Raw genomic sequence first — 14,126 nt, 5'->3', positions numbered from 1 at the left:
TTCAGTTAATTTGCCATCCTCTCAACTCAGCAAAAGATGTAAACACACACAAAAAAACTATGCCAATGTCATTAGGAAATTAATAGGCAGCATAATGGATGCACCATGTGCGACATGGTTTAACAAAACGTGGATATCAAACAGCCACTTTACCATACCTGGTAACCCATACGGTTTACCCCGTATTCTTGCACAGGAAAAATAAGTTTTCAGATCCATACGGAGTACAGCCGTTTCAGTACGGGCAAAAAAAAGTGGTTTATCTTTTTGTGTTTCTCCCTTGTGATGGGACTTTGTAGGATGAACGTTGAGATTTATAAGGGCACGGGGTGACCAATAAGGTCTGAATTGGTCTGTAATAAGATAGGCACTGATAAGGGGTTGACAAGTATGCTTTACTCACACATATGTAAAAAAATAAATTGGGACGCGACAACATTTCAGCACTTTCTCTTATCATCGAACAAGGCCATGTGTTGAATGCCTGAGATTGTAACGCTCCTCTCAATTAAAACGCAGAAGCATATCAGTGCAAAGTGACACGAGATTAACACGATGTGGCACTAAAAGTCACGCGGTCCAATGCAAGTTGAACACACAAAGTGAATTTGCGAGTAAGCCTTTGATGTTAGGTCATCCCCACACCATTCATCTCATCCCATCACACTCTGCACTCTGCCAAAGAGGCCGCCAATCAGAAACGCATTTTCGGTCAACCCAACCCAGGACGGTGGGGGCGGGGACGCTCTCTGAGTCGAGCAGTCAATGAGACGTTCATTGTGAGCCAATTATGGCACAAATTAGAAGCTAATCAGAATTCGGCCTCAAAAATGAAACGGGTGTGAGCAATGGTGACCCGTCTTGCCGACATGCAGACATACACAAATAGGGTCAAGAATGTGCAATGGGATTGTATGTCCCAGTGCAAACTCAAGTGGTCGACTACCGCAGCGTTTGGTGAAAATACGTGCACATTTAAAGGGACCTATCCCTCTTCTTGGTTCTTTCGGTAAAGTCACGTAGAAGGGAAGTAATGAAATAATAAAAATAAAACATAATAAAATAATTCTCACGACGTTTCGGCTACAACGCAAGCAGCCGTCTTCAGGTGAAGAATGAGACTGCCAAGCTTGGAGCTTATATATAAGCTGGGTTGGAGGTGGAAGAGGAGCGCCTTAACAAAAGGATGTGCACACCAAGAGGAACCCAGCATATTCATGGGAAATGCTTTAAATCGAAATTTAAAGGTACCTTTCCCTGTTGTTGTCTTTGAGATACGTTTGTTTTGACTCATCAGCCTGCAGTATGCACCTTCTTACACCATTGTGTCAGCATTTGTGTGTTGTTTCCGTGTGTCTGACACTCATCGGATACCCACAATTAGCACGGTTTAAGATAATATGCTTATATCTACGTACACACATACTTGCCTAGAAGACAAATATCTCCTGCAACTACTTAAAGGCTGTATGAGACCAACTATATACATACAGACAAACATGCACGTGGATACAAAGATCCCCTATGTTGCCTTTTCGATTGTTGGGGCAAGTTATCTTAGTGATAACCTATTAAGGTTAACGAGTAAGTTGTTAGGCCAGCAGCACGCGAGGCCACTTGTCTCCAAAGTGATGATTTTTACACACCGCGCCAGGTACTCATATGAGGCTGAGTCGACTTAGCGGAGGCCCGGAACCCGTTCAGATGTCGTGACTGGTGTTGGCCGTGAGCAGGGATCGAACTCGCGTCATAGCACTAACCGCTGCACTAACACATATGTACACATTCATTTTTGTCCATGCAAACATACATACATGCACGCATACGTACATAAGACAACATGAGATAATTGACACCATTTTGACAATCCACTGCTATATGACGGCCTTTCACACACCGTGTCAGTCAAGGGAGATGTTTGATGAAATTTGGCCATATTGATCAGTTTAAGTTGGCAAAGGTGAGGAACCGCTGAAGGGTTGAGATGTCACCCTCTGTTCACCTTACCCATGGCCAGGAATCAAACTCGGTTGGCCGGGCTCACAGTGCAGAGTGCTAACTGCTGTGTTATGCGGATGTTCTCCCGCCGTTCTGCATGGCTTTCCTTTATCTTTCTGCAGTTTCGCCTCAGAACAACATAACCCGTCTTGGCCAAACATCCACATTTCTGAAATATTACCTGTAAATTACTCAATTGACATTACACAGGAGTAATATCTGCCCCGTGCAGCGAAAATTTAGTAGGACCCTCATGAAAAAAAAATGTGTTGTGATTCTCTTAGTGAGGCTTTCGTGGTTAATCGAACGTATTAATAGTAATAATAATAATCGTAGAGCCGCACTTACCTAACGTCCTCTTCGTTGGCGAAAATAACGACGGCACGGGCAGCTGATGTTTCCAGCAGACGGCGGATGATCTTGTCAAAGTCCCGTGGCTTGGAGTCTCTTGCTATCTTCATCGACTGGGCGATGCACACTCCACCTGCCAGACCAATTAGGAAGATGCGATGCACAAATCGTAGCACTTACCGGGCTAATTAAACCATTGTGAATGGTAGCCGTTTGATTGGATTTTTCATTCCAGACCAACCTCCCACCTCTGGGACAACCGGCGTACCTATTGCGGCAGTACTTAAGGAGCCAACCGCTTGAAATTACGGCTCTGTTAATTGGCCACATCAGGTGTCATAACCAACACAGATTAAATAGAAGCTCCCGTTTATTTTCATAGAGCAGTCAATTGTTGTCAATATATAATCTGCGTGTCAATAATCCGAATTTTCTTGCATAAGCCTACCTGTAAAAATTACCATGAAGCCTTTACTTGTTGTGGTGTTATAATAATAATATTATGTCTTTTATCCTTTTAGAGCCCAGTCTCATATGGTGTTCGACCAGATGACGCCAAAAAGCCGTCATCTGGTCGAACACCATGAGACTGGGCTCTAAAAAAAAAAGCTGTCTCTGGTGTAGACCAATCAATTTCAAGGACAATGCATACATTATCAGAGTGCTGTTTTTGTTCGCGTTTTGACCACAGGTATTGTGGTTAATGCAAACATGATCCCTTGTAAAACGGTGTCAGTTTTGTGCCAGATAAAAGGGTAAAATAACCTATTATTATATTTTGCTACTGGCAAAGGAGGTCTCTTGTTGTGGTGTGTTATACGACTGGAACAACATTCATTCTAACATCAGAACTAGAAAGGTGATGGCAAATCAGATAATACCGGATCAGAACGAATGCTTTGTTATTACAACAAGGCAATGTAGCATCATACAGTGGTTTGAGTTTTTAATACGAGTAATTCAAAGAAATATGCATCTATGCGAACATGTCAAGAAAGTATTTCAATTAAAAAGAAGCACATTATTTGTTTACACTCTCTTAAACCAATTATGTCTTTACCTTTTCAATTCCCTATAATAAATATATATTTACATTTAGTTACAACCCATTCAGGTTACCCTGCACATCATCACGATGCTGAAACGCGGGCAAAGAGGTAAGCTGAGAGATTCTGGAGACAGCTGAACCAGAGGTCGCAACCGGGTACCCGATACCCGTACCATACCCGATACCCGGCTACCCGTACCCGGCCGGGTACGGGTACGGGTACCCATTTGTGACCCTGGTGTGGCCGGGTACGGGTACGTGAGTCACTGGTGAGTAACTGTTTGTCACTCATTTCCCAACGTCTTGTCTCTTCTCACAATTCAAGTTCTTAGAATCAACCCACCCGCGCCTGCAACATGGCTTCATCCCAGAGTTCGCAATCAGGTACCTTACCCGTACCTGGCCGGGTACGGGTAGGGTACGGGTACCCGTTTGCGACCCTGGTGCGGCCTCTGAGCTGAACCCATAGCACAAAAAAGATAAACCCAATAATACACGATTTAATGTCCATGCATCATTATGACATAAAAATAAACATGACATTAGGGAAATGATTATAAATTGAGGACAAAAAATTGCAGTTTAAGATGAATGTAATTATAATTGATCCACCTATAGTGATGTTTATATTATTTACGGTAAAAAAATAAATGCGCGTTTACGTATTTAAGTACATTTTCAAACAAGTTTCCATTAATTAGTGACTCACTTTGCATGAGAAACAGCGGCTGTCTGTGAGGTCAGGAAGCCTTGCATTCGTCAATGCTGTCAGCAGAGATTATGGCATGTTTCTTATATTTTGAGTGACTTAATAGCCGTCTATTTGCATATAACCCACAGTTCAATACGGTATATGCAGGTGATCCTGTCAGGAACAAAAAAAACAAGGCTTGCCTGATGTTGTGCAATGAATGTTAAAGAGCCTAGTATATCATGGGCTGCAAGGTAAAATGAGCTTTTACGAGTTTAATCATCATCAGCCATGGTCAACCCACTGCTGGAGGAAGACCTCCCATATGCGCCACCATCTGTCACGATCCTGCGGTGCGGTAATCCACCGAGCACACGTGGATGTCCTCTTGGATACGTTGCATCCCTTGGCACCAAATTCCACCGTTAATATTGACAATCAGCTGGCAAGGGATTGCTCGAGGCTGCTCGCGGGACTCATTTGAGGCCTTTTGGTGTCCGTGCTTGTGCATTCGTGTCCTCTACCCCGTGGAACTCTCTACGTCATCGCGTCAGAGAGCGAGAGTGTGAAGATGTTTCAATCTGCACGCAAAGACGAAACCGTCTGACCGTGGGTTTTTCCTGAGTTGTAATTTGTGCTGCACGGCTGATATGTCTTCAACGTATCATATGTATTTATGTTGACTTAATTTTTAGTGCAAAAGCACTTTGATACACGCAACTATCAGAATTGATTATTGATTGATTGATCATGCCTTCTAACAATATATCCTGCACAAGCTCATTATTTTGTATTAATGCTTGGAATGGCGGTCATTAACATGCACATGTTCTCTTATCCACGTATGCATTCCTCCTTGTCTCCCAATGTAAATCCTAGCTTGATAGCCCAAATTAAAAGCAGACTTTAAATGTTTCTAAAACAGCTCACAATATAATCCTGTTTTTGAGGCAAAATAAGCCCCCTGCTCTGAGGTTTATAAAATAAGTACCACCTAGTGAGACGTCACCAATGAAAATGATTACCCCTGTCATGGCATTGCGAAGTTCCTTCACTGGCTCAGGGCTGTAATCAAGAAGTGAGCACCATCTTCACGATGTTTAACAGAAAAACCACGTTGGCTTTTTTTTTGTAAAAAAAAAAAACAATATTTAACCATACTCTTCTTAAACAATTGCCAGATAAATTTCGATTTAAAGCTTTCGTGACTGCAGGGATTCATCTTCTTGGTTCTTTCGGTAAAGTCACGTAGAAGGGAAGTAATAAAATAATAAAAATAAAACATAATAAAACAATTCTCACGACGTTTCGGCCACAACGCAAGCAGCCGTCCTCAGGTGAAAACCAGGTCCGTCGAGGCGACAGAGTCTGAATGAAACAGCACACGAGCTTGGAGCATATATATAAGCTGGGCGCATTGACAAAGGAATTTGCATATCAAAAGGAATTTAGCATATTTATGGGAAATGCAGGAATGTGATTAGTACTGCATATGCATGTGCATTATGCAGGATTAACAGGAATGTATGGTGTCGTAATTGTACAGTAAACATATAGCAGTATGATACACATTAGGGTGGGTAGAATAATACATAGTGTTATATTAAAATGGATAAGGCAGCAACTGCAACAGCAGCAGCAAGTGCAGCAGCAGCAGTAAGTGCAGCAGCAGCAGCAACTGCAGCAGCAGCAGCAACTGCAGCAGCAGCAGCAGCAGAAACTGCAGCAGCAGCAGCAACTGCTGCAGCAGCAGTAACTGCAGCTCCCTTTGATGCTGTTAATCCTGCATAATGCGCATGCATATGCAGTACTAATCACATTCCTGCATTTCCCATAAATATGCTAAATTCCTTTTGATATGCAAATTCCTTTGTCAATGCGCCCAGCTTATATATATGCTCCAAGCTCGTGTGCTGTTTCATTCAGACTCTGTCGCCTCGACGGACCTGGTTTTCACCTGAGGACGGCTGCTTGCGTTGTGGCCGAAACGTCGTGAGAATTGTTTTATTATGTTTTATTTTTATTATTTTATTACTTCCCTTCTACGTGACTTTACCGAAAGAACCAAGAAGATGAATTGCCAGATATTCTTAGAAATCAGCAAGAAGGACTTTTCAGACCAAAAAAAGCATGGGAAGTTATTAGGATTACCTTATTATTGTTTTAACTTTTTTTCCCCCGAACCTCCAATTCGCACGGTTGGCTAGGAAAGGTGCGAAATAAGTTCAACATATTTGTTGAGTCATTTTTGAAATGTGGCCATGATGCCATTGTGTACAACCTAATCAAGATGCACTCAAAAGTAACGGTGTCACCCTGCATTTGCTAGTGGAGTGGCCTCCACAAGATGGCACTCTAGTGGGTATTTGGCCTACTCTTCCCAGAGATCTTGTATGCATGTTGAACTTCTTTCGCACCGTACGTAGCCAACCGTGCTGAAAGAGTACCCACACTTTGCCCAACCGCACACGACCTGCCGATCAACCGTGGCTGTATCTGTTTATACCGCTGGATGGACAAATGTGGAGATTAAGAAACGTGCACATGTGTTGCAACTGTCGTGCCAAGAGATCTAACCGGTGACCTCGAAGTTGCCATCGCAGCGTGCAATGCCTGTGAATGGCACTGATCGAAAAGTATGCCCGTAGGCAGAATTAGAGGACTCCCGTTTGACTCTCGCCGGCGATAAGTTCACTCGGGGCATGTAAGTTAATTTGTTTTGCAGTTTGTGTTAAACGTTCTCCTCCATACCCGCATCCATTCCATCCTTCACATCTCCACGTCTTCTCTCCATATATATACAAAAAAAAATCCATGTGGGGCAATGAAGCCCACTCCCCCCCCCCCCCTTCTGTGTATTATAGACACCCACCCTACCCCTCCAACCCTTGTGTTCGATCCAATTTGTGCTCTGTCCTGGCCTCGTGTTGAGCTATACCAAAACAACAACAAAAACAACAGAGGCCTCGCGTTTGAATTCAGATGCTCTCCACTTGGGCAACGATCACGTACGAAACGATGCAAGGGAATTAGTCGCGGCGTGTTACGAGTGAGGGTTTGCTCGGATTTTGGCCTCCTCCTCCTCCTCTCCTCGTTATTCTACCACCGTGCCACGGCAGACCCACTGCTTTACTGCAGACTTCGTCGCCAGATGGCCAGGAATGGCCCGGGCAGCAACGGGAAGCTTGCAAATGCCATTAAGCACTGCTGCAACCTTCTTCACTTACCTCAACCCCACACGACGCACACTTATACCCCCACCATAGCTGACAATGCATATCCACCCCCGCTCCTTGCTATACACCATGCGCTGTTTACATCTCTTCGGGCAAATTTCCAGTCAGGTAACGTAAAAAAAAACCCGCACAACGACTGCTTGGAGCGCAACAACTACATTAGCATTCCTGTGCGCGGCACGGTTCAGCCACGCGCTGATGCATTTAGGAATAAACCCGGGAGATGTGATGCTGGAGACACAGAGAGCCACACCTCGTCGCTAATGGAGAATGCTGCCGTTCGTTCGTTCACTCTCCTCTCGTCTCTCTCTGTGCCTCAAAAAAAGACAAAGCCCTAACAAATGTTGGGGCAAGCACGGAGTGGGTGGGTGGCCAGCACCACGTCCGGCCGCCTTTGTCTCCCTAGCGGCAATGTGTTTTTTTTACACATCCCACCAGGTGTCTCATTTGATGCTGAGTCGACCTAGGGGAGGCTCTCAGGGGCCGATTCAGATCATCGTCACCGGTGTTGGCCGTGAGCGGAAATCGAACACCTCTGCTCGCCGATGTCCGCGCTCACCGCTGACACCACCGCTCTCCACTCTCTCTTTGTACGATCACTCTCTCTCTACCCCACGGACACACACACACACAGGGGCGCGAGATTGCCTCGTAAGCCTCGCGTTCATTCGGGGCGTTATCAGCCAGGCGTCAGGTGGCGGGGGGCCCCGCCACGTTTGTGCCACTTCCCTTATGTGATTGCTCAGCGTGGGGTGGTGGTGGGGGGAGTGGTCGTGCGGGATTGGTGCATATGGAAAGTTGCAATGATTGTCAGTAGGTGGCAGCAGTCCCGTAGACTGTTCAAAGAGCCGCCGGCCGCACAGGTCGATTTGCCGCATTGAAATGCACCGGGACTCGTTGGGCATGACTCACGCGTTGCCTTGCGATGATAACAAGGGAAACTTGATTTATAATGTCGCTTGCTCACATGCATAACTCCACAGGGTTGGATAGGGGCGGAGTGCAAGGTGGTGGTGGGGGGAGGTTGTGGAGTGCTGCGCGATGAACGTGGTGACCCGATTATTCTTGGTTTTTTTCGGTAAAGTCACGTATAAAGATAAAATAATAAATTAAATTAAATAATAGCATACGACGTTTCGATTGCAACACAAGCAATCATCATCAGGTATAATGAAATAGCGACATAGAATCTAACCAGAAAACTATAGACAGACATATAAGCAGACAGATATCACCAAGATATATAGAGAGAGCAACCCAGGTACAGAGAGGGGTGATCGTCTCTGTGGGGTGGCCTTAAATAGACAGAGGGGGGCGGAGGCAAGGGAGGCGTAGTAAAGTAAGCAGGCTTAATTTATTATTTTATCTTTATACGTGACTTTACCGAAAAAAAACAAAGAATAATTCCTGCAGTCACGAAAGCTCCAAAATTAAGAGTGGTGACCCGAGTTTGATTCCCAGCCATGGCGAGTGCTATCTCAACTGGTCCTCCACCCTATCTTACACCCCCCCCCCCGGCCCCCCCCCCAAAAAAAACTAATACAATTCTGACAGTGACTTAAACTGCCGGGACATTTCAGCAATGTAAAAAGACGAATGTACTTTGTGCATTCCACACAAGCACATGAGGACATCAACAGGCCCAATGCGCACATCTCCTTCATAAATGGAGCGTTGAAGGTAAAAGGCACAGGAGTGCGACTGTGACGATGCAAACAAAACTTTGGACCGCACAGTCTGCGCCCCTTCAACAGAGGAGGAGCGGTAAAACCACACGAACTCTCTCCGTAAGCCTTCTCATCGTGGCCATCAGATCTCGATATTTGGGATTTAGCTCCTGAACATATTGCCACAATAGGCAAGAATAGAACGAGAGCACAGACTCGTATCCGTACTACTCTGCAGGCATTGATTTTGTACTTTTGAAAACGTGGTCTTTAGGAAATACCTCTATTTTAGAGTGTAATACCTTCACTACTCCAACTCTGAGCAAGATACACGTGTTCACACATTCATATAATTTTCCTAAAAACATTTTTGTGTCAGTTTCACGAGCATAGTGAACGCGTCATAATCATGGCCTCATTTCTGGTAACCTGGAATACACCTCCGCAACTGCCATACCACATCCAATATACATTTCACTCCAGCTGCGGCTACTAGTCAAGGGGCTACTCCATCCAATCTACCAACACGACTGAAAATACCCAGTGGAAAATGAAGTGCAAATTATTATGAAGCATTTATTTGTTTGAAGGGAAATATCCAATTGAGCCTTAGACAATGCCACAGCAAGTATAAAGCACGGCGAGAGATGATGCGACCAACACACCCGCCTGCCGGTGATTCTCTCCGTCAAGCTTTTGGTTTTCAAATGCTGCTCCAGGCTGTGATCGATTTCAGCCGGGGGTCTGTCCGGGTCAGCGGCGCTGCAAACATTTCCGCAACCCGGCACACCACGTCCACGTGCGTCCCTTGCTACGGCCTGTGGCTGCCTGGCGTGTGCCGCCTACGCCAATGTACCAGTGAGAAATGTAAACCCTGGCTCGAAATGTTGATGTTGGGTCATGTTGGAATTAGCGGAGGATCTTACGAGGTTCATATACAATTGCTGTACACCTTGTTCGCTCAATAATTGTATCAGTAACCAATCATGCTTCCCATAAGCACACACACACATATATATATATAGACAACACAATTACTGTAGTAAGAATAATATATACACAGAGACCTACATTGAAACTCACAACATGCATCAATGTTGAATTGAATAAGGCAGCCAAAGAGTTATAAGTCAGGTGTGGTAAATCGATGTAATAATCATTCCGCAGAAAGCTATCAATCACCCAATTAACCACATTGGACACATCTGACAATTGGCTCCACATTCAATCGCAAACCAAAAGCGAACCCTGCAAACTCACACTATGACACCCGCCGTTATATAATTATACCCGCATGTTTAATTTTACCCGCGATACATGCGGCAGATGGGTAATGTTAACAATCAGTGGTGGTTATAGAGTTAATCTCTACCCAGTGCATTTATATAATCTCGAGAGCTAATCTCGGTACAATATCTCCATCGTTAGACATTTAGGTACCCTCTTTTTCCGTAATGAGAATTTCAACAAAAATGTCTCAGCTGCAATTTGCAAATACAGTTTTCAGAGTTCAGAGATGTTTATATGTTTTCCTTGCAATCGCAGTGGGTCTTTATACTGAAACACCGAGTCGAGGTTGGCGAGCCAATGCTGCTTGCTCGTTGTTTTATTCTTTGTCAAGAAGGAGCGTTGTGCAAATGACCAGGTGGCTCAGGTGTTAGACCGGTGTGTTTGCCCTCTTGAGATCAAGTCCCAGCAGCCACTTGTGTTGAAACTGTGTTATCAAGTGGACCGAGTTGATTTTCTGAGCGTGGTTACCAATAACAGCACCAAAAAAAAAGAGAACCCGTAACATTATTTTCCTTCACATCATTCACCTTATACTCACTGAGAAAACAAAATCTATTTTTTAAAACGTGTTTTACTGCCATGTGATGATATCTATGTTGTGTGCGTCACTCTCTAACACACCAGGTCTGCATTGCTCTGCAAAATGTCCAGATAGATTTTTGTGACACTGACGGCACAACTGGAATACGAATTGAAAGAGGCAAAAAAATTAAAGGCCAGCCAATTGCTAAACAATGCACCAATATATTACAACCATTTTCTGCTCATCAAACTCAGTGAGCCACATCTCAAGTGTCAGAGCATTTCACAGACAGCCTGGTCACCACACTGAACCTGCCTTGCCCACTCACTCAAACCATCTTTGTACCACACTTTTTCATCAGCAAATCAGGCTTATGAATAACCCACACATATATCAGGAACATTATATCTGTTTGGCAACAAGTATCCGCGATGATGTCTTTAGCGGGGTAAAGTATAGCAGTTGCGTGTCCCACTACCCACATTTATTTAAAAAAAATCCCCTGGGAAATGCCCTGGCTTGCCTATTTTTAACATGCGATACATACAGCCCACCTGCCTTTGAAAACCACTCAATAACGGGCACCTTTTGTCAGGCTTAAGTAATAAAAAAACATATCACTGCGATGCACCGTCTCAATAATTCACAGCTTTTGGGATCTAAGGGAGGCAGCTTACAATCCAATATTTGGAGTCAAAATGAGGTCTAGTTATGGTGTGAATATTTTGTCACCGATGAACGTTAGTGCCATGTGCTTGAATACATTTCGAGCATTGCACGTTGTCAAAACTGTGTTCATTTTGGAGGTTTTTCAAAGCAAATACCACATTTATGCACAGCCAAATGAATGCATATAGTTTTTTTTTCTGAAGATAATCTGTCTGAGCAGTGCTGTTCATAGTGTGTTCAACACAATTAGTCAAAAATCACAGTCAAGAGTCGTCTTAGTCCATTATTCCTCTGGCATTGACGCAACTAACACCACAGTGACTGTTATTTGAGGAGACTGGATACTGCCATGTGAATGTGGAATTTCCATCACTGACCCAGGGCTGCCAATACAGTACCGGGGATAATCTTTGGCTGAATTTTAAATGTTGTCAAAGTGGAGTGTCCTCTGATTCCTCCCTAAAGATCTCCAAGCAATATTATTTTGATCACAGCACAGATAACATAATGCAAACTACAGCTATTTAAGTCAAATTTCCTCCATCGTAAAAGGGGGCATTTTGAAGTGTTAAGTTTGAAGAGTTCATATCCATTGCGAGTGGTGGAAATCACACGATTCTATGCTGAGGGCCTGCGAAGTATCTTCACAGGGCAATTCATGACAGGGAGTGATTTTAACGGTTTCAAAATGCACGTCTCTGTGAAAAGAATATAGTCATCATATTTTATATTTCAAATAAAATAATCGACATGTTGTATATTCTCAATTTATGAAATATGTAACGTAAAGTAAATGTTAAATTTGAACTTTTTTAGCGTTAACTTTGAATTTCAAGCATTCACCACACAGCTAAACAACCAAATTAAACCAGGGTAGTTCTTATTTTAGCTACAACCTTGTTACAGAGGAGAGTGAAAAATGTCCAACATTATTTAATTTGGTTAGGTGGCAGATGGGCATGCATCAAGTATTACTCATGTCAGATACATAATTAATGAATGGCCAATTAATGCTCAGCACCCATTACAAGAATGAGATTGTGTTTAATAAATGCACCCTTCTGATAATGAAGAAAGTGCTCTCAGATACACAACACGGTACCAGCAACAACAACAACAAAATCGGAATTAATATTAAGGCGGCATATTGCAATATTTATTTTGTATTACTATTGCAAGACACATTATACAACCTCATGCATCATATGACAATAAATTATACATGCTGAGCAGATTCCCATAAAGATGTGGTTATATGGTTATACATGTCTATATTTCCACATTATCTTCTTGGCTATAATTTATATAATATATTGGCCGTCTTGCCGAATTTGTCTTGGATATTGAGCAAAGAAAGTACGAACGTACGAGGACAATGTAAAACAAACGTGTGCATTCCCACTATTAACGGTTCACATTCTCCCCATGATGCATTGTATGTATGCTAATGAGTACCTGCAGTACCCATGCCTGTAAATAGCATCTGCCTTCGGAATATGTACCTTGTGCAAGCGTATTCATCATGCAAGTGCAGTTCTGTTGATGCTGTAATAAGAGCACTTAACGTACAATTTGAAGATCATGAGTTAGAATCCTGGTTGCAGGGGAAACTCCAACAATAATCCTTCTAGAGATGATCAAATTAGTACAACTTTGCGGGAAGAAAACAGTGGTTGTTTTGTTGATACAACAAAGGTGTCTGTCATCGGCTGAGAAGAGTCCACACTCGTTTGCACGTGAATGTACGCACCAGCAAGTATTCATAATAAGGAAGAGAATGTTGTTCTGATAAAGAAAAAATGTTCAATGAAAATAACCACAAGTCTAGTGTTTTCATATGAGGTGCATTGTGTTCCATCCATCACAATAGATAATAGAGCCGCGACAAACCAACTCAAATGTTACTGGGATGCAAACAGAGGCAACTAAACAATAATCGCACGTGTAATTGAACACTTAAGGTGAATTTCAGAATCGGAGTCTTTATTTATCCTGGAGATATCCGATGAGCTTATGAAGATCCTTTTCACAGGTGCCCATTAGGCGCAGGTCAATAAGTTGCAATAACAAAAATACAAAAATGCAACTACAGGAGTGCAAAGTATAGGAAAGGCAATCACTAAACATAAACAAATAACATAAAACTAAACTATGTTTATGTTTACAGGTAAAGCCCACTGAGCTATTGGTCATTTTTTTGAAGTAATCTGCCACAAATAATAGCTCAATAAAGTGGCTTATCGTGTGGACATTTATAGCAGCAAAAATAATGTAAATAATCTACCTATGAGACTGGTCAGCCTCCAGGAATCAGCCGGTGCCTATGTAATACATTTTAATGGCAATTATGACCGATTCAGGCCAACAATCTAAACGCATGCTTCTAAACGTGGTGTTCCAGTCACACTTTTGGAATCTCGCAGGCGTAGATGTTAAAACCATTTACCAATCGCAGACACATCTCCATTAATAAGGAAGTAACAGATAATAAAATAAGACCTGGGTGTTTTTCCTCTCCCTCCTCCCACCCCCTCTATTTTTGGAGGTGGGGGTTGTGTGGCTGTTTCGTGCATATTCCTTCTGTCAGATCCTTCTGCCTCACACGGACAGAAATCTTATTGCTGTCATTTTTACGGGCTCCTGGCTTCTGCAG

The 14,126-nt window shown here is 43.2% G+C and overlaps 1 protein-coding gene across 3 annotated transcripts in view; it reads right to left on the bottom strand.

Annotated features, from left to right (window-relative positions):
* LOC133342583 (metabotropic glutamate receptor 8-like) overlaps positions 1 to 14,126 on the bottom strand; it is a 276,081-nt gene that overhangs the window by 200,044 nt on the left and 61,911 nt on the right. For all 3 annotated transcript variants that reach the window (XM_061551797.1, XM_061551796.1, XM_061551798.1), the window contains one exon: positions 2,347 to 2,482. In XM_061551797.1, the coding sequence (XP_061407781.1) occupies positions 2,347 to 2,482 (136 nt within the window). The remainder of the gene's footprint in view (positions 1 to 2,346; positions 2,483 to 14,126) is intronic.

The sequence above is a fragment of the Lethenteron reissneri genome, chromosome 15, assembly GCF_015708825.2.
Source record: "Lethenteron reissneri isolate LAM-NWPU_2019-01 chromosome 15, ASM1570882v1, whole genome shotgun sequence".
Taxonomy (NCBI): Eukaryota; Metazoa; Chordata; class Hyperoartia; order Petromyzontiformes; family Petromyzontidae; genus Lethenteron; species Lethenteron reissneri.
Note: the sequence above shows the minus strand (reverse complement) of the source record. Positions and strands in the feature narration are given on the sequence as shown.